This window comes from Chrysochloris asiatica, unplaced genomic scaffold (assembly GCF_000296735.1).
Source record: "Chrysochloris asiatica unplaced genomic scaffold, ChrAsi1.0 scaffold00039, whole genome shotgun sequence".
Lineage (NCBI taxonomy): Eukaryota > Metazoa > Chordata > Mammalia > Afrosoricida > Chrysochloridae > Chrysochloris > Chrysochloris asiatica.
Window position 1 is genome coordinate 9,803,353 of NW_006408557.1, and position 21,128 is coordinate 9,824,480.

General features: G+C 39.7%; 1 protein-coding gene across 1 annotated transcript; it reads left to right on the forward strand.

Moving 5' to 3' along the window:
- The first annotated feature begins 4,158 nt into the window (after window positions 1–4,158).
- Window positions 4,159–20,098, forward strand: NAA20 (N(alpha)-acetyltransferase 20, NatB catalytic subunit). The gene is made up of 6 exons (XM_006860646.1): window positions 4,159–4,211; window positions 8,769–8,793; window positions 12,177–12,267; window positions 14,350–14,485; window positions 19,341–19,486; window positions 20,013–20,098. Exons 1-6 carry the CDS (start codon window positions 4,159–4,161, stop codon window positions 20,096–20,098), a joined length of 537 nt encoding a protein of 178 aa, XP_006860708.1.
- The last annotated feature ends 1,030 nt before the right edge of the window (window positions 20,099–21,128 follow it).

A 21,128-nucleotide genomic window follows, 5' to 3' on the forward strand; every position in this document is an offset into this window, starting at 1 on the left:
TATGAGGCTACTGAAAATACCATGGCTTGGGTTAGGTGCACCTTAGTCCTCAAACTGACATCTTTGCTCTTGAACACTTTAAAGAGCTCCTGCAGCAGATATGCCTAATGCAGTAGGTCATTGATATTTTGACTATTGATTTCATGAGTGTTGATGGTTGATCCAAGCAAAATAAAATCTTTTAGAACTTCAATCTTTTCTCTATTTATCATGATGTTATCATGTGTACTGGTTCTTTTATTAATTAAAAGATTAAATTGAAAAAAAAAAAAAAAGATATCTGTAATGGTTAGGATTCCAGAGGTTTAGCAGTTGTGATGTGCTTATTCCCATGGTGATGAAATCTAATAGCTCTATGATGAGTGGCTAGGAGCAGCTAATCAATTGAAGGGATGTTTCCTCGGGGGTGTGGCCTGTTCCCAATAGAGTGGACCTTCAGGAGGGACACTCTCTCTTTCCCGCTGGGAATCTGAGACTTTGCAATTTGTAAGCCATTTCCTTGATAAAAAACTTCTCTTTATATTTATGTGTGTGTATATATATTTCTCGGTTTTTGCTGCTCTAGAAAACCAGGCCTAAGATAACATCTGTTTATTTTACATTTATATGACAACTATAATTTTTTTTTTCCTGAAAATTAACCTCTGAAATCACTTGGGAGTGTGAATCTTCTTTCACAATCATTTAATGTGGTTGGTTTTACTGATACAAAATTACTTCTAAAATTTTCTGCTTGTTTAACTACATGGCAGGAACTGTTATTGTGGTTAGGTGCATAGCAATCCTATGCACAACAGAACGAAGCGGTGCCTAGTCTTGTGCCATCCTCACAACTGTTAGGATTTAGGCCATTGTTGCAGTCATTACGTCAATCAATCTTATTGGACGTCTTCCTCTTTTTCACTGACCCTCTACTTTACCAAACATGATGTCTTTTTCCAGGGACTGGTCCCTCCCTGATAACATGTTCAAAGCATGTGAGATGTAGTCTCACCATCCTTACCATTAAAGGGCATAATGGCTATATTTTTTTCCAACAAAGATGTGTTTGTTCTTCTGGCAGCTCATGGTACTTTCAATATTTTTTTACCAACTCCATAATTCAAATGTATCAGTTCTTTGATCTTCCTTATTCATTGTCCAGCTTTCACATGGTTATGAGGCTACTGAAAATATCATGGCTTGGGTCAGGCACAACTTAATCCTCAAAATACATCTTTGCTCTTTAATACTTTAAAGAGATTATTTTTTCCCCCAGAAGATTTGCTCAGTGCAATATGTCATGTGATTTCTTGACTGCTGCTTATGTAAGGGATGATTGTAGATCCAAGTAAAATGAATTCCTTGACAACTCAGTATTTTCCCATTTACCATGATGTTGTCTATAGGTCTAATTGTATGGATTTTTGTTTTCTTTACAGTGCATTGTAAAACATTCTGAATGTAATACATGAATGGCAGGCACTAACTGAGCTTAATAGTGTCTCATTCTGCTCTCCTGGTGCTTTTGATGTAATTATGGACATGAATTAGTGACTGTGACCCTGTAGCATAAGCACTGGATTGCTAAATATAAGGTCTGTGGTTCAAACCTACCAGTTGCTCCTCAGAAACCCTGTGAGGGTCATTATGAGTAGGAAGTGACTCAAGGACACTTAACAACAACATGGACTATTCAGGAACCCTGGTGGCACTGTGGGCTAGGTGTTGGACTACTAACCACAAAGTCATCAGTTGAAACCCACCAATCAAGGAGACGGATTGGCACAGTGGCAGCAGCAATGTGTTCAAGCATAACAATTGGAGGATGGCACAGGACCAGACAGTGTTTCATTCTTTTGAGTTGGAGCCGACTTGATAGCACCTAGCGTAGTAGTTATGAATCGGGCTGCTAATCTCATGGTCAGCAGTTCAAAACTACCAGCTGTTTCGCGGGAGAAAGATGAAGCATTCTGCTCCCATAAAGATTTACAGCCTCTGAAACCCTGTGCAGGGTCACTGTGAGTCAGAACAGACTCCACGGCACATAAACACCACCACAAAAACCCATTCAATTACTTGGTGAGAGTTAAGAACACTTTGGATAGAAAAGCCACATCAAGTAAATTCACAGTACCATAATTGGATAAAAGATATTATTTAAAAATTACTTCTTTTTTCTGTTTTTAAAAAGTGGTTACTAGGAAATTTGGAGTCTCTGGGTGATGCAAACAGCTAAGTGCTCAACAAGAAGTAATCTACTTCTAAAGGTCACAGCCTTGAAAATCCTGAGAAGCATAGTTCTAACATAGATGGGGAATGAGTTGGAATACTCAATGGCAGCTAACAACTAGATAGAAGGCTCACATCATATGTAGAGGATTAAAAAACTTAATGTAATCTTTCCACAAACTTTTTGAAGTCCCCTTGGAATTCTATGGGACAGGGTTCTGCTCCACCTATTTATTGCTTCCTTTTTTTTTTTTTTTTCAAACCCCCTGAGGCTTCCAAGTAGTCGGAACCCTCTTTTCTGCTTTTCTTTCCTTCCCAAGTGATCACATCATCTAGTTTATTCAGTCATGAATATGAGGGTTATGGGATTCTTAGAGAATTTAAACCATCACAACTTAACAGAAACGGTTTGTTGGTATTGGGATCTGACCTGGAGGCATAGGGGTTAATCGCTAACCCTAAGGAAGGTTGTGTTCATATAACCAGCCACTAAGGGAAACAGAGGGAGGTTAGCAGAGGAAAGATGAAGGTAGCAGGAGCCATAGGGAAGAATGCAATAAAGTGAGTAAAGGTAAATGCTGTTAACTGTTGGTGCATGGGAGGGATTACAGCCATGTAGTGAAGCAAAGTGTATGGTTTTTGGAATGTAAAACTGATGATCTGCTCTCTCTCTAAACCTTCATTCAATTAACAATAAAAAGTTGTTTTTTTTTTTTTTAAATGAAGAAATTCTTTACATTTTAAATGAAAAAATAAAAAATCTTGAAGCCAAGAATCTAGTACACAGGCTTGTTGGCCCAATAATATGCTTTCACAAAACTATCTAAGGACTTTCCAATTCTGGTTTTGTTTAAAGAGGGAAGGAAGCAAGTGTGATTCATGTGTCAAACATAAATAAGGAAAGAAAACTCAGAAAAAAAAATCATCACTAGTCACTCATGTTAACATGTGTCTGTCCTCTAGCCCAAGAATAATTTTCCCTTTCCCTGTTCCCCTCATAACTATTATAAATTATTTTTTATCAAGAAAGCCTTTTTTTTTTTTTTAAACAGAACAACTTTACGTTAGTTCATCCCCTGTTTATCCTTTGTGATGGACTAATTTCACTCAGCGTAATGTTCTGGAGGCTCAGCCATGTTGTGAGGTGTTTCACAGATTCATCATTGTTCTTCAATGTTTTGTAATGTTCCGTTGTGTGAATGTATCAAAGTTGGCTTAGACATTCTTCTGTTAATGGGCATTTACCCTGTCTCCATCTTTTTGATATGTTTCTTGCAGGCAGCATGTTGAAGAATCCTGTTTTCTTATCCATTCTGCTCTTTGTATCTCTTCACATTTATATTCAGTGTAAGGAACTCTGGTAGCGTAGTGGCTGCAAATCGGGCTGCTAATCTCATGGACAGCAGTTCGAAACTACCAGCTGTTCCATGGGAGAAAGATGAGGCTTTCTACTCCCGTAAAGATTTACAGCCTCGGAAACCCTGTATACAGGGTCGCTATGAGTCGGAACCGACTCTACGGCACATAACAACAATAACAAGGGAAACAGAGTCCTACTGTGGCGCTGTGGGTTAATGCGCTGAATTGCAAGGTTGGCTGTTCAAGCTCACCTGCTGCTCCTTGGAAACACAATACAGGGTCGCTATGGGTCAGAATCGACTCGATGGCACTCAAACAAAACAACAAGGAAAACAGATGTGGCAGTAGGCTTCCTTAAAATTTGTAACCTCAGAAATCCTATGGAAAAGTTTTACTGAGTGAGTCTGAATAGAATGACAGTGGAGCAGATGGGCTTCTGGCCACCAGGGGGAGCTGCGTTGCCGCCCGTCGTTGCTGAACATCCTGTAGCCCGGAAATAGTTTTCCTGCCCGCCTGGAGGTGGCCGCCCGCGGGGAGACTTCCGGTGGGGCGGAGGCGTAGCGAGCCGATTTCCGCAGTAGCCGCACGATGACCACGCTCAGGGCCTTCACCTGTGATGACCTGTTCCGCTTCAACAATATGTGAGTGAGTCGCCCGGGAACGGCGATTGTGCGTTGGCCCCGCCTCGGGTTAGCGGAGGCTACACGCGCCTCCAGGCTCGAGGACCAGGCGGGCGGGAGGGCGGACGGCTCGAGGCCAGGTCCAGCGCGCGGACGTGTGGCTCCGGACGGGCTCTGGGACGTCTTGCTGCTTCTTGATGTTGATCACGGTCAGGTGGCCAGGCCGGAAGTCCCGGTCGCAGAGAGCCGCTGGGGGAGTCGAAAGGACGTGGAAGGGCGCAGAGTGCGGGGACAGTCGCTAGTGTGCCCTGCGTGGAGGTCGGCGGTAAATAGCCCGGCACGGTTCGCTTGTCTCTAAAAGAGGGAACATTGTAGACCTTGCACCCCAACTCAGTGGCTGCTGGTATAAATAAATTTTGTTTTTTGGCTTCGCACCACGTCGTCAACACCTTTTTGTCTCCGGTGAGCGGTGGGCAGATGCCTGGGCAGCCCAGTGTAAGACTTGAGCCAGCCCGGCAGGCCTTGTAAGTTTCAAATACTTTGTCCTGATGAAAATATGAACATTTCTTAGCATTTAGACAAGTTGAAAGAATTGGACTGTGAGCGCCAGTAAACACATCCCTTGGATTACAGTTAACATTTTGTTACATTGGCTTCATTACCTGTCCCTTAAGCGATCAGTCCTGGACCCACTTTTAGGTTTTACTGTTGTTAAGACATAGGATTTTCAAGTTCAGTTCTGGGCTGAAGGTAGACATTTGAGGATTAATTTTATATGGTGGCGGTGGTGGTGTGCCATTGAATCAGTTCCGACTCATAGCAACCTTGTATAGGGTTTCTGAGGCTGTAAATCTTTACGGGAGCAGAAAGCCTTATCTTTTTCCCATGGAACGGCTGGTATTTTCGAAGTGCTGATCTTGAGGTTAGCAGCCCGACTCATAACCACTACGTTACCAGAGTACCTTACTTTATATGTTGTTGTTGTTAAGTCCCGTGGAGTTGGTTCAGACTCATAGTGACCCTACACAGGGTTTCCAAGGCTGTAAATCTTTAAGGGAGCAGACCGCCTCATCTTTCTCCCTCGGAACCGCTGGTAGTTTCGAACTGCCGACCCTGAGGTTAGCAGCCGGATTCATAACCACTACGCTATGCTACCAGAGCTTTACTTTATATGTTGTTACGTGCCAGCGAGTCAATTCTGACCCAGAGCGACCCTGTATAGGGTTTCTGAGGAGCAGCTGGTGAGCATGATGTAAAACCACAAGGCTAGGGGACATCATTGATGGAGTGAATGAATGTAAGTAGAAAACAAGTTCAAGGAGAGTGCCCCAGGACACTCAGGTGTTAGAGCTCAGAGACAGGAAGAATAGCCAGTAGAGGAAACTAAATGGCCTAGTGAAGTGGCAGAGAAACCAAGATGTTGGGGGCTTAGAAACCACATGAAGAGAGCATATTCAGTGGAGGGAGTAGGGAAACTATGTCAAGAACTGGTGCTAAGTGTATAGCGTATTTGTACATTTCTTCTGGGGGAGAGAACTGCAGGAGCAGGATGCTAGTTAGTGAGGGGTAGGATCTACTCCCCAGCATTCTTTTTGTGGCTTCAGAAAAGCAAGTTGGAGAATATAGGTTAGTGAGTTTGGTGGTGGGACTTGGGTGAAGCTTTCTTTTTACTGTGTTTTCTTTGTGAAATAAGGAGCAGCTGAGATCTTGAAGAGGGAGGGTGGAGGCCTCTTGGAGAGTTGATAGATGAGAGGGTATATAAGATAGTCATCAGGAAGTGTGGGAGAGTGAATCTCAACTCTGGACTAAAGCACACTTTTCCAAGTATATAGCCTGTGGGTATGGGGTCTCCACATAGTTGTTTTATGAATTTGTGAGGTCAAAGCTATTGTCATGATAATCCTAGGATTTTTTTTTCCCCTTTTACAGACATTCATTTTCTTTCAAGTATATATATTTACAAGTTTTCCAGATGTGTGGTCTTATAACAGATTAACTGTAGAAGCAGATAGGAGAATCCAGCAGCCTTCTATTAAGTCAGCCATTAAAGAGATTCATAAAGCAATGCTACTTTTGCCACTAAAGTTTTTGTTTTGGAAACTGTATTTACTTTTGTGAAAATGACTCATTAACATATAAATTTACTTATAAACCAATAAGTAAATATTTAAAATTTGAAAATACCAATAGTTATAGTTCACATAAAAGCTTTTGGAGGTCCTCATGGTTTTAGATTAAAGGGGTACAAAAACCAACAAGTTTGAAAACTGCTGGACTAAAGAAATGACTGTCAGCATCATTAAGGGTTCTGAAGAAGAATTTGAGTGTGGAAAAAGGCAGTAAGGTCCATCCACATGAAGAGGTGAAGGTAGCTGATTTTGAGAATGGCAAAGTAATAGGTCCATTAATCGAATAGGATTGTGGGGTCAGAGCTCATTGGGGATGGAAGAGGTGGCCAGTGTTAAGAATCTTAAGTGTTAAGATTTGGGAGGTAGTGATGGGGATGCTGGTGAGGCATCAGAGCCCATTTGGGGAGGCTTCCTCTGAAAAGATACCATTGAAAGATAGGGATGCGGGACCTGAGATGGGGAGGTGAGAATGGGAGGGCAAAGGCTGAGTGGTCAGAGTACCCACATTTAGAAGACTGGATGGTGGTTGTGGTTGTGTCCCACACACAACTCTGTATGGGGTTTCCGAGGTTGTAAATCTTTACGAGAGCAGAAAGCCTCATCTTTCTTCCGTGGAGTGACTGGTAGATTTGAACTGCTGACCTTGCGGTTCACAGCCCAACTTGTAACCCTCTACACTAACACTGTCAGGACTCCTTAGAGGACTGGACAGAGGAAGAAAAACTTGTCAGGGAAGGCTCAGAGACAAGATGGGGAGGGTTCACATAGTCACATGCTGGCACAGGCTGGGTTTACCTTGTTTTTGTAACATATTAGGGTAAGTAAAAAGTATTGCTACTAGGGATCTAGACTCCTGGTGTGGCGCTGTAGAATCAGCACTGGACTGCGAACCACAAGGTCGGCAGTTCAAGCCCATTAGTTGCTCTTAGGAAACCCTATACAGGGTCACTATGAGTCGGAACCGACTTGACAGCACTTAACAATAACAACACTAGGATCTAGTTCATCTATGTTGTTGCTGCTAAGTGCCATCTAGTCGGTTCTGACCCATAGTGACCTTGCATGGGGTTTCCAAGGAGCGGCTGGTGAGTGAACCACTGACCTTGCAGTTCAAACGGCTTTGCAGTCTCGCACACTAACCCACAGCGCCATACCAGTTCATCTATACATGGGTTTATTCCAAAGAAAACCTGTTTAAATATGTCTCTGCAATCACCAGATACTGCAGACAAGTTCTCTCAGTAGTACACAAGTCTTAGTCACGTTGCTGTTGATGTTAAGTACCATGGAGTCGGTTCCGACTCATAGTGACCCTGCACAGGGTTTCCGAGGCTGTAAATCTTTATGGGAGCAGAAAGCCTCATCTTTCTCCCGTGGAGCGGCTGGTAGTTTCGAACTGCTAACCTTAAGGTTCACAGCCCGATTCATAACCACTACGCTACCAGAGCTTATGGGGAGAAAGTCCAAAGGTCCAATCAAAACCTTGGCTTCTGAGGGGATCTGCTAGGTTTGTTAATTTCAGGGCAGAGAGGTCAGCTCAGAAGGTTATGGCAGCTGTTTTGTGGGGACCCCAAGGGGGTTGTCTTGATGGAGGAAATACGAAGTTTAAACAGCTTTGGGGAGAAACAGGTTAAGTTGTACAGAGGAATTTTTCCCGTTATGATGATGTACCTGCTTATTCTTCCACAGTGGCAAGGACTGTCCTATGAGAGTGTCATTGAGAAGCTATACTCCATCCACCCTACAGACTCTGTCGTTCATCTTTAGACTTTAGTTCTTAGAACTCAAAGAGTACTTATAAGGGAACATGATTTGAATCCCATGAGGATGCCCAAACTGCCGTTATTTTGATGTGGTGTAAAATTAAAAAGGGTTAGCGAGATGGCAACTTTTCTTTCAGTAGTTTATAGACCTAGATAGAGAATATGTTGAAAAACAATAGCTTCTTGTTTTGATAGTTTTATTTCAAAAAGGTTGCTATGATTTTGTAGCAGTACTTTTTGACTTATGCTAGTATTTCCTAGTTGTTTCCCATTTTGCATTAATAATCTACTGCCCTTTAGAAATTAGAAAGATTTGTTGTTAAAGTGTCGTCAAGTCAGTTCTGACTCATAGGGACCCTGTACAGGGTATCCGAGGAGCTGCTGGTGAGTTTGAACTGCAGGCCTTGCGGTCCAGTGCTTATCCTACAGCTCCACACCAGGACTCCTTGATACAGATTTAGTAACTGTAATTTGTAAAGAAGGAAATGTTTAATGAAAATGTATAGATGACTTTAAAGTCTTGTAATGGCTTACGTGGCCATTATTAAGCTATCTTGTTTGACCCTAAAGTTGATCTTAAAAGTTGTGGATTTAGCATGTATTGTTTTCCTTTATGTTTCATTGGGCTGTTTAAACTTGTTTTTGTAAACAGTGCTTACTATTGACATTTTTCTTATTTCTTTCAGTAACTTGGATCCACTTACAGAAACTGTATCCTTTCTTTAAAACATTACGTGAAGATTTTCTAAGAGGAAAGGAAATGGAGAAAACAAAAGGAAAACTTACGGGTCATGAAACTTCATAAGCAGTAATGAAAGAAACTAAAAAAAGAAAACTGGGAACAAGAGTTTTTTTTAAATGTGTTTGACAAATTGTTACTAATGATGACCTCATATAAATTGACTTGTGGCTGTTTACAACAGGAAGCACCGAGACTTGGGGCTGGATTACATCTCTTTGCTGTAAACCCTGTTTGGAGATAAGTTGTCTAGGCCAGGTAGTGGCTTCTTGTAGTCACCAGCTGACTGAGTTCCTGGCATATTAACCATTCTACCATTCCTAGGGTGGCACTTTGTCCTCCTCTCCCATATGTGCTCCTACACTTGCTCAGAAATGTGCCCAGCATAAATTGTTACTAAAGTAAAGAGGAGCTCTGGTAGCATAGTGATTATGAATTGGGCTGCAAACTGCAAGGTCAGCAGTTCGAAACTACCAAGCTGTTCTGCGGGAGAAAGATGAGGCTTTCTGCTCCCGTAAAGATTACGGCCTTGGAAACCCTGTACAGGGTCGCTATGGGTCGGAAGCGACTTGACGGCACATAACAACAACAACAAAGTTGTGTAAATGTAAATAGCCTCCACATTTCTGCAGCTTAAAACACAAAATCGGATTTTGGGGTTATGTGCATTGTCCATTCAGCTGGGTAGGAAGGTTCTATTAAATGACAATTTAACAATAGGGTATATACGAAACTAATAAGAGTTCATACTCAACAGTCAAAAGATGTGATTTAAAATAAAAATGAGATGGCCATATTTTACCTATCAAATTATCAAGTATTTATAAAAATGAGACAACTGAAAGCTGGTGAGGGTGAGAACATGCTCATAAAATGCTAATGAGAGCCTTGGTAGTGGGTAACTATGATGGAGCTTTATTTCCTCAGAAACCCGATTGTTGTTAAGCGCCATTGAGTTGGTTCTGACTCACAGTGACCTTGTAAAGTGTTTCCAAGGTTGACCATCTACCATGTGGTTCAAACCAACCTTGCATTCCAATGGTTTATCCCATAAAGCCACACCAGGACTCCCAGAAAACCACCAGAGGGTTGGAATGGACTCAGTGGAGTGGCTTGGGTATGAATTCCTATAACCTTTCAGAAATGGAGGCATTCATATCAGGAGTTGGCAAACTATGGCCTGCTTTTGTACCATTTTATTGGAACATAGCCATGCCAATGAATTTATGTATTGTATGTGACTTTCGCACATTGAATCATTTGACAGAGATCCCATGGTACAAAAAGCTAAGTATTTACTATCTGGCCCTTTACAGAAACAGTTTGCTGAGCCTTGAGTAATACCATTATAAAAGTGTTTATTACAGGGGAATCATATTAAAAATTTGGAATAATGTTCACAAACAAATTATACTGTATTCATGAAGGATTTAAAAAGTTTTTTGAGAACTTGGAAATGGCTCAGACATCTGCTGTCAGGAGACAGGATATTTTAACTATTCATTCATTCACACAGTGGAATACTGTACAGCAGTACATACCAATTAACTTACAGGTTTTAGCAATAACATGGCTATACACTAGAAATAAAGTTGAGTGAGAAAAGCAAAAGCATTTCTATAATTTTCATTTATATTTTAAATTTTGTTGATGATTAAAGTCTTGTCTCTTTTTTAAAAGGTATGTATGTTTTGTTTTTAAATTTTGTTTTGTTGTTGAGAATACTGACTGTCATTGAGTTGATTTTGATTCATAGCAACTCTATAGGATAGAGTAGAACTGCTGCTTAAGATTTCCCGAGACTAACTCTTTATGGGAGCAGTCTCATCTTCTCCAGTGGAGCAGTTGATGGGTTTGAACCGGTAGCTTTGTAGTTAGCTGCCTGATGTTTAACCCACTGGGCCACCAGGGCTCCTTGTGAGAATACACACAGTAAAACATACACTAATTCGTTTCTACACATACAGTTTAGTGATATTGATGACACAATTGTTATTTGAGTTGTGCAAAGCCATTCTTGCACAACCACTCTGGCCCCCCTTTTCTGAGTTCTTCCTCCCTCATTAACAAACTCATTGCCCCTTAAGATTTGTATCTCATCTTTGAATTTCTGTTGTCAAGGATCTTAAACAGCTCTTAAAAGAGCATGATGGTAACCTACTACTTTAGGATGACTTCAGAGGATATTTTTGTGGTTTATGATTTAAGCATTATCTAAGGGAAGTAGTTCCAAGGGAAAAAATGGCTGTTGAAAAATTCTGAATGACAGAAAAGAAAAAGTACCAGGATGCAAATCAACTATTTTTCCAGTTACATGTAAATTTTACATTAGAAGTCTTGTAGTCCAGGTAGACCTAGATTTGAAAGTAACCTGTTTGTTCCTAGTGTTCAGGAGAAAGAAAGGTGAGTATGGTGGGTGCTCATTATGTTGTGTGTCAGTTACTGGGTTTATTGTAGTCCAGGTAGACCTAGATTTGAAAGTAACCTGTTTGTTCCTAGTATTCAGGAGAAAGAAAGGTGAGTATGGTGGGTGCTCATTATGTTGTATGTCAGTAACTGGGTTTACAGAAAGTCAGGTTGGCTTGCCATGTGTGTTTGAGGAGTACTCAAAATAATAGCTGTCCTTACAAAGAGAGTGTGAAGAATTTAACACTGAATAGATTTTTCTGGAATTTGTTTTCTGTATGATTAATGGTTTTCTCACTATTGTAGCCCCTAAACACACTAAAAAGAAACATGTCATTAAAGATACCCAAAATGGAAGATTTAACACATTATTCTGGCATTCCCTCTTAACATACTTGATTACTTTAATCAGCTCAAAGATATTTGGAGAAATTGAATCACTGGAGAGAGAAAACTGGTTAAGTTGCATCTCAAAATATTTAAGTTTAGAAAGTTATTTTCTTAGCTGAAGTCCAAGTAGAAACTAGCCATTAGTTTTCAGTTGGAATTACGGAAACACAACTGTATTAGGCATCTCCTGTGGGTCAAGCACTAGGCACTATGGATAGAGAGAATAGGGCAAAGATCTCACATTCTGATGGAGAGAAGGTAGGCAGTGAACAGACTGAAGAAATGTCAGGTGATGGTAAGGGCTATGTAGAGATTTAGACAATGTGATCAGTGAAACAAATTAAAAAAACTTTGGAGCCCTAGTTTCTGCTTTCTATTAGATGATATCTGTATTCCACATTTAAGGTTATATGTTCAAGGAATTTCTTAAAAGTCAGTGTTTATCTCTGTACTCATATGACTATGATTATAAAAATATAGAGAGCTAAAGATAAAGTCACAAATAAATTTTTTAAAGGAAACTTTTTACTGTTATTCACACTCCTTAACATGACTCTAGTATGGGATTCCTTTTTACTTGCAGTACCTTGCCCACTGGCCAGAGTATTTCATCGTTGCAGAAGCACCTGGTGGAGAACTAATGGGTTACAGTAAGTAATACCACTAGTACTTTTGGGGGTAGGTAGTTAAGCTATGGGTTAATGTTCTGGACTGCAGAGTTGTTTTGAACTGCAAGGTCGGAAGTTCAAGCTCACCAGCCGCTCCTTGGAAACCCTGTACAGGGTTGCTGTAGGTCAGAACTTAACGACGACACTTAACAAGTTAAGGTTTTAATATATAGGTTTTATCCTGTTTGCAAATTTGGAACTACTGTGTAATCCGGTGCCTTTATTATTATTTCCATTCCAACCATTCAACAATTTATTGATGTCATCAGGTTTTAGGCATTATGCTAGGTCCAGGGGTAAAGCAATGAACCAGATAGCCATGGTCGCAGTCTTCACGAATCTTTCCTTCTATGAGAGGATAAGTCAAAATATATTGCTACATAAATCATAGAAATTATTATTAAAACAAAATGCTTCTTGACCTATCCCCCATCTAGGTTTATACACTTGCCCAAAGAAATCTGTGCTCTTTGGTTTACACTGTGTCAAAATGGTAGTTTTGGTATCTTTCTTGTTAAGTGTCATCAAGTCGATTCTGACCCATAGCGACCCTGTATAGGATTTCCAAGGAGCAGCTGGTGAGCTTGAACCGCCGACCTTACAGTTCAAACGGCTTTGCAGTCTGGTGCATTAACCCACAGCGCCACACCAGGACTCCTTGGTATCCTTGAGGGACTCAAATTGTGTTCCTAGTAAATGCACTTGGAATTTTGAGAAGAAGAAATCTGAAGAAAAAAAAAAAAAAAAGTCTGAAGGGACGAGATCAGGGCTGGAGGGTGGATGGGGTAAGTAAGGCTCCCCAACAAAATGGGACAGCCCTTGCTACCCTTAACAATGAGCAAGTCCATTGGCATGATAGAAAAAATTCTTCAGAACAACTTTTTTAACTTTTTTTTCTCCCCAATGCAGCTTTCATTTTTCTTAAAACTTCTTCCCCATAAGACCTTGTGATTGTCCAGTGTCCTTTGAGAAAATCTATTAAGATTACCCCTTTGGAATTCCTAAACATAGTTACCGTAATCTTCTGAGTTGAATTTAAGTTGCTGACCTGACTTGAACTTAACTGGCTTAGCAGATCCCTTTGGAGTATGGTGACTCTGTAGGATATTCACTGGATTGCAAACCATAAGGTGGTAGTAGTTCAAGCCACCAGCTATTCCAGGGGAGAATAGTGAGGCTTTCTTCTCCCACAAAGATAACAGCTCTGGAAACCCTAATCTGAGTCGCTCTGGGTTAGAACTGACTTAATGGCCCTTAGCAGCAGCAGCAGCAGCCAATCCCTTTGGAAGTCACAATTTTGATTGGACCTTTTTTTGAAGGCACCCTAATGAGACTAAGACAAATGTACCACTGAGAGAACTTGTCTGCAGCCATTCATTGATGTTTAAACAGACATTTAAACATGATTTGTTGGAATAAACCTGTGCATATATAACTGGATTTCTACTAGCACACTTTTTGACTTATCCTTGTATTAAGTTTCTGTATGATTTAGTTGGCACATAATATGCTAAACACATGTTTTTGGTAGAGGTGTATTAGTAGTGTTTTTGTTTTTAAGTCCTGTTGAGTCAGTTTCGATTCAGTGTTCCTGTACAGGATTCTGAAGAGTGGCTGGTGGGTTTCAACTGCCAGTCTTGTGGTTAGCTTGCCCTACAATGCCACACCAGTACTCTGACTTTTTACAAAGTCAGGTTTTGAGTATATCATTCCCTTTTCTTAAAAAAAAAAACAACAAAAAAAAAAACCCTCTAATACTGGTCCTAGAACTAGATTTAATATTTCATTGTACGTGAAATTAAAATACAAGCACTAACTGTTAGTTTTGTTGTTAAGTGCCATTGAGTTGGTTCCATCTCATAGTTAGTTTTGTTGTTGTTAAGTGCAGTTGCATTGGTTCCGATTCATACCAACTTGTGTAGGGTTTCCGAGCATCTACTTGACCTTAAATCATACTTAAAAATGAAAACTGCTGTTTCCTTTGTAATAAAAACATACCAGCAGTAACTACATATGTATACCTAACTGTGTGTTTAACTACTGAATGTAAATTTTTGTTGGCAGTCATGGGGAAAGCAGAAGGCTCAGTGGCAAGGGAAGAATGGCACGGACACGTCACAGCTCTGTCTGTTGCCCCAGAATTTCGACGCCTCGGTTTGGCTGCTAAACTTATGGAGTTGTTAGAAGAGATTTCAGAAAGGTAAGATATATTTAATGATTTGTTAGATCCTAACCATTTCATTTTTATCTTGGTGACCGTTTCTAAGTTGTTTTTTTCCTTCACGCTGAATTTCTGTTGTGCTTTAAAGTTTCAGGAATTTCATTTTAAGCTTCCTCATAACAATTCTAATATTCAGAGCAGTCCTAGTATGGCACTGTAGGATGAGCACTGGACTGCAAGGTTGGTTTCAATTATAAGGTTGGTGGTTCAAACTCACTAGCTGCTCTTCGGAAACCCTATACAAGATCGCTATGAATTGGAACTGACTTAACAGCATTTAGAAATTGTCCCCATTTTGCCAGAGTGCTATAGGCCAAAAGAAATACCTATTACTTCAATCTGAAAACAGTTATGTTCAAATTGCTTAATAAGCATCACATATGGCTTAACCTAATAACTGGAAAAAAATAACATTGAAAGAAAAAATATTTTTATTTCATTCATGAATAACTATGGTTGCATTGATGTCTCAAACCATTTTTGCACTGGTATCTACATTCCCAGACTCCTGCTATGGCACTGTAGGATAAGCACTAGACCACTAACTACAAGACTGGCAGTTCAAACCCACCAGCCAACTCTTGGAAACGTTATATGGGTTACTGTGAGTCAGAACTGACTTGACAGCAATTAACACTAGCCACCTGCATTCCATTTCCTGTTCTTATTTGATACTTAAAAAAACAAATCGCGAAAACCCAGCTTCATAAAGATATTTCATCAAAAGGAATGTAGCATGATCTTGCGCTTTAATTTGTGAACTACCTCAAACTAATAATTTGTCATTCTGGTTTCACCAAGTTTTCCCTGAACATTTAAAATATCCTGTGGTGCCTGAGTTTGCTGGGGTGCCTTTGATGCACAGTTAAAAACTGCCAAGATTATGGCATAGCTATATAGGGATGCAAATGGTTACTGTGCTCGGCTACTAACCAAAAGGTTGAAAGTTCAAGTCCATCCAGAGGTGCCTTGAAAGAAAAGCCTGCTAATCTACTTCCCCCAAAAATCAACTGTTGAAAATCTTGTGGACAGTTCTACTTGACATACATGGGGACACCATAACTTAGAATTGATTCCACACCAAGTGGTAGGTACCGTCATGTGAGTTAAAAAGCAGTACAGTAATTAAAAGCAAAAAACTCGTTTCCTAGTTCTGTTTTAAAAGAGATAAGAGACATATGGATGGCTTTAGAAAGTTTGTGGAAAAATGGAATGAAAAGATAATGGAATTTTTCTACAAACTTTTTGAAGCCCCCTTGTATATGTAAGTTTAACCATTTGTCAAGCTTCCGTTTCTTTTTCATCTACAAATGCCTAGAGGCTTAGAAAAGAGACAGTAGTTGCTGAGAAGGGCTTTGAGGTTTCATTTCCACTGAATATATTTAATAAAGGTAAATTTTAAAAAGTAATCGTGTTTTGGCAAACACTGAGCCAAGTTGGGGGCAAGAGGAACTTGAACTCATTCAGACAAGAGAGGAAATGAAGTCAACTCTTATGGTTAAGTGTGTCACCTGGACCAAAGAAGCAGTTGTCTGAACAGAACATGGGAACACTGAACTGTTTAAAATTAAAAAGGTGTGCAACAAGGTTGTATTCTTTCACCATACTTATTCAGCCTGTATGCTGAGCAAATAATCTGAGAAGCTGGCTTATATGAAGAAAAATGTAACATCAGGATTGGAGGAAGACTCATTAACAACCTGCGATATGCAGATGATACAACCTTGCTTGCTGAAAGTAAAGAGGATTTAAAACATTAACTGATGAAGATCAAAGAGCACAGCCTTCTGTAGGGATTACATCTTAATGTAAAGAAAACAAAAATCCTCACCACTGGACCAATAAACAACTTTCTTATCAACGGAGAAAAGATTGAAGTTGTTAAAGACTTCATTCTTCTTGGATCAACTATCAACACTCAAGGAAGCAGCAGTCAAGAAATCAAACGACATATTGCATTAGGTAAATCTGCACAAGACCTGTTTAAAGTGTTCAAGAGCAAAGATGTCAGCTTGAGGACTAAGGTGCGTTTGACCCAAGACATGGTATTTTCAATAACCTCATATGCATGTGAAAGCTGGACAGTGAATAAGAAAGACCGTTGAAGAATTGATGCTTTTGAGTTATGGTGTTGGAGGAAAATAATGAAAGTGCCATGGGCTGCCAAAAGAACCAATAGATCCGCTTTGGAAGAAGTGCAGCCAGAGTGCTCCTTGGAGGCCAAGATGGCCAAACTTCGTCTCTCATACTTCGGACATATTGTCAGGAGGGACCAGTCACTGGAGAAGTATATCATGTTTGGTAAGGTGGAGGGTCAGCAGAAAAGAGGAAGATCCCAAACAAGACAGATTGGCCAAGTGGCAGCATCGATGGACTCAAGTGTGGCAACAGTAGTGAGGTTGGCTGTGCATAAGGTTGCTTTGGGTCGGTACCGACTCGATGGCATCTAACAATAACAACAAGTGGAGAGAAAAACTACATCCGTGGATTATAGGACTTGATATTTTAAAATGCACAATTCTCTCCATATTGATCCACATACGCGATTGTATTCAAGTCAAAATCTCAAGTATTTTTGTATGACTTGATAAGGTGACTCTAATTTGGGGGAATAAAAAGAGTCAAGAAAAGAAACAAAATGGGTGGATTTTCCCTTTCAGATTAGAAAACTACTAAGAATGTGTATTAGGGCTGGGCTAGGTGTCTAGGCCAGTGGAACAATTTGAGAAACAGATCCAAGCATCCATGGATTCTTGACATATCTGATAGGCGGAGACACAGTAGAGCAATGGTGAGAAGATAAGACTATTATGAGAAAAAACTTTCTCAGATTACTACCTTACGAGACATAAAATATCAGTTCTTGATTTATTTAAAACTAGACATGAGAAACAAAACTAAAAGACCCTGTAGATAATATAAAAAGAAGTACAGTGGCTCTGTAGGATAAGCACTGGATGGCTAACTACAAGGTCAGCATTTTGAGCCCACCAGCCACTTTGTGGAAGAAAGATGAGGGTTTTTGCTCCTGCATAGATTTACAGCCTCCTGAAACTCTATACAAGGAGCTCTGATAGGGTAGTGGTTATGAATCGGGCTGCTAACCTCAAGGTCAGCAGTTCGAAACTACCAGCTGTTCTGTGGGAGAAAGATGAGGCTTTCTGCCCCCATAAAGATTTACAGCCTTGGAAACCCTATACAGGGTCGCTATGAGTTGGAACAGACTCCACAGCACATAACAACAAAACTGTATACAGGGTGACTATGAGTTGTAACTGACTTGATAGCACTTAACAACATGAGTGTACGGTAGAGAAGAATTTCTTAAGGAATACAAAGCACTAACTATGAAGGAAAGGTTTATATATTCAACTTCAATGATGTTACATGGTATCATGAAAAGATACCATAAGGATAATGACAAGACATACTGTAAGTTAGAATCTATTGGCAGAACATTACAGGATTGACTATCCAGAATACATACAGAACTATAACTGTGAAAAAAGAAAAATGTGTGGCTCCAAATGGCTGGTAAACATAAAAATGATCTAAGCCTTGTTAGTGTTCAGAAATGTGAATTGAAGTCACACTGAGATACCATTATACTGTAAGTTTGGCAAAAATAAAAATGTCTGATAGAACAAGCCTTGGTACTGTGGGACTAGAACTTTACCCACTTAATGTGGGAGTGTAAATTGGTACAACCCGGCTGGAAACAGTTTGGCATCATCTAATAAAAGCTGAAGGTATACATACTCCAATGAGCAATATTGACATTCCTAGATGTAGACCTTAAATATTGTACCATGAGACGCACAATAAGAATACTCACAGCAGCTTGTAGTGTGTAATAATAAAAAGTGGAAATGTTTATCAGTAGGATCATAGTTGTGGCAGAATGATAAAGCAGAAGCGAAGATGAACAAGCTGCAGCTACACAGGAGGCTGAATCTCAACAACATTGACTAACAGGCAAATCACTAAAGATTTTAACAAAGTAAGAATTCACTTTTTGTTAAGGGCCGTCGAGTTGGTTCCAACCCATAGCTACTCTGTATAGGGTTTCCGAGGAGTGACTGGTGAGCTTGAATCGCTGACCTTGCAGTTCAAACGGCTTTGCAGTCTGGTGCATTAACCCACAGCGCCACACCAGGACTCCAAGAATTTACTTAGGAGAAACTAAATTATAGTAGGTGATAAATCTGCAGTAAAAAGCAAGATGATTATCACTGAGAATAGGATGTAGAGACCTGGATGAACAAGGAGGGATCTTACTGATGGGAGGGACCTCAGAGCTTGGACCATTGTCCTATAGCTGTATGTGGGTCACGGCCACATGGGTCATGTTTCACAGTCTAATGAGTGAAAACATTGTATGCTACGACTAATTTGTAAAATGAGCACTTGAGTTACTATAACAAAATACACGTAACTTTTATAAGCTAGAATGTAGAACTGTGACTAAAAAAAAGTGCTGTTTGGGCATTTATCGTCTGAGAAGACCTACAGATTGTGAAATACTAGTACAAGGAGGCTTCAGAAAGCTCCTGGAAAGATAGAGTTTGAAGATAATGGAATGAATTTTCCATGAACTTTCCTAAGCACGCACATAAGAACACAGAAAGTCATCTTTTTATACTACAAAATAGTTATAAATCTAGGTAATAAAAATTGATACTATGAGATAATCCAATATAAGATCCTGCTGCTACCATTTTATGAGTTAACAGTGAAAACAAAGTAAAGAGAACAACCATCTTCTAAAATATGTATGCATCTGTGTTCTAGGTGTCTCACAGCCTAACATTTCCCTTTTTGTTTGTTTTTAAAGAAAGGGTGGCTTTTTTGTTGATCTCTTTGTAAGAGTATCTAACCAAGTTGCAGTCAACATGTACAAGCAGTTGGGCTACAGCGTTTATAGGACGGTCATAGAGTACTACTCGGCCAGCAACGGGGAGCCTGATGAAGATGCTTATGGTAAGCTCTTGGGACAGTTCCCTCAAAAAGAAGCCGAAACATTTAGAATTATTCTACAGATAAATATCCAAGTATTTAAAAAAATGTAAAAGAAAACCTACCAGTTTACTTAGATTAACCAACAAATGGTTAAATCCTGTAAATGTTTTATGATGTCTAGGCATGTTACTTTACTACGATTCAGGCAAAAGAACATTTGTGTTTTGAGCTGAATTCTAGGTGGGGACTGGCTAACATCTAGTGCACAAATGGGCTTCAAAAAAATCATGCAAAAATAGGATGAAAAGGTAATAGAATTTTTCCTTAAGGGTTTGAAGCCCCATTGTATTTGCATTGTTCAAGGGGCAACTGTGACCACGGATTTTTGATTGGAGAATGACACCCCTAAAACTCAGGTTGTTCTAAGAGCAACTGCATATTAGGGGCAGTGGGTGAGATTTCTTACAGTCACTTTATTTATACACTTTAAATTTTACATAAATGTTGTTATATTTGATTATCTACATTAACTTTTGCTTCATTATAGATATGAGGAAAGCACTTTCCAGAGACACAGAGAAGAAATCCATCATACCATTACCTCATCCTGTAAGGCCTGAAGACATTGAATAACCATGGGCAGTGGTTCTTAGGCAGATGCTCCAGACAGTTTATGGACAATATTATTTTCATTAGATGATCTTGGAACTGCATTAGGAGAAAAAGAATCATTTAGCTGTTACAGACATCAAGAAAATTCAGGTTATAAACTTATTCTAAACCTCATTGTTTTCATTTAGCAATATCATTCTTATTACTAAAGCTGTTAAAAGGTATCCTGGTAGTATGATGGTTAAGCACTGACTGCTAACTGAAAGATCAGTGGATCAAATCCCCAACAACTACCAAAAAGATTACAGCTTAGGAAACTCTACAGGGCAGTTCCACTCCATCACATGGGGCTGCTGTGAGTCAGCACCTGCTTTACGGCACATAAAGAAGCTGTTCTCTGTAGTAAAATGTAATCAGGAAGGCAGCTAGGTCAAAAGACATTCCACTATCATGGTTCATGATGTCTAATAAATGCTGGGTGAAAACTTAATCCAGTTTACTCCTAAATTCTATGCCTAAGAATCACTGCTGCGTATATATATATTTTATTTTGTATTCAATTGTTAATTGAAGCTTTAAAAGCATATATGAAATGTATAAATCTAAGATGTATAATAAAATACACTGTTAACCCTATAAAATGTTCTCTGGAAGTTTGTTACTCATTTATAAAATTAAATCATAATTGAGAAAAGTCATTGAGGGTATTCTGTTTCTCTTAAGTTACTGATTGTGCTTTGTAATAATTTTATGCATAACTGAAAGAATCCCGACCTAGCATATGCTTCTTCATAGTTACTTGTTTTCGTACTGTTAATCCTGAACCTTTTTTTGGTGGGAGTGACATAAGCGATCAAAATTTACTTTCTCACAGTTTAGGAAGCTACAAGTTTGCAATCAGGGTCCTAGTTATAAGGGAAGGCTTTCTATCCCTGTTGGCTCTGGGGAAAAAGTCCATGTCTCTTTTAGCTTCTGTTCCTTGATAATCTTTTTTTTGAGGGGGGAAAGTAGGTAGGACTAAGGAGTGAGGTTAGGGTAAGGACTTTGGCTA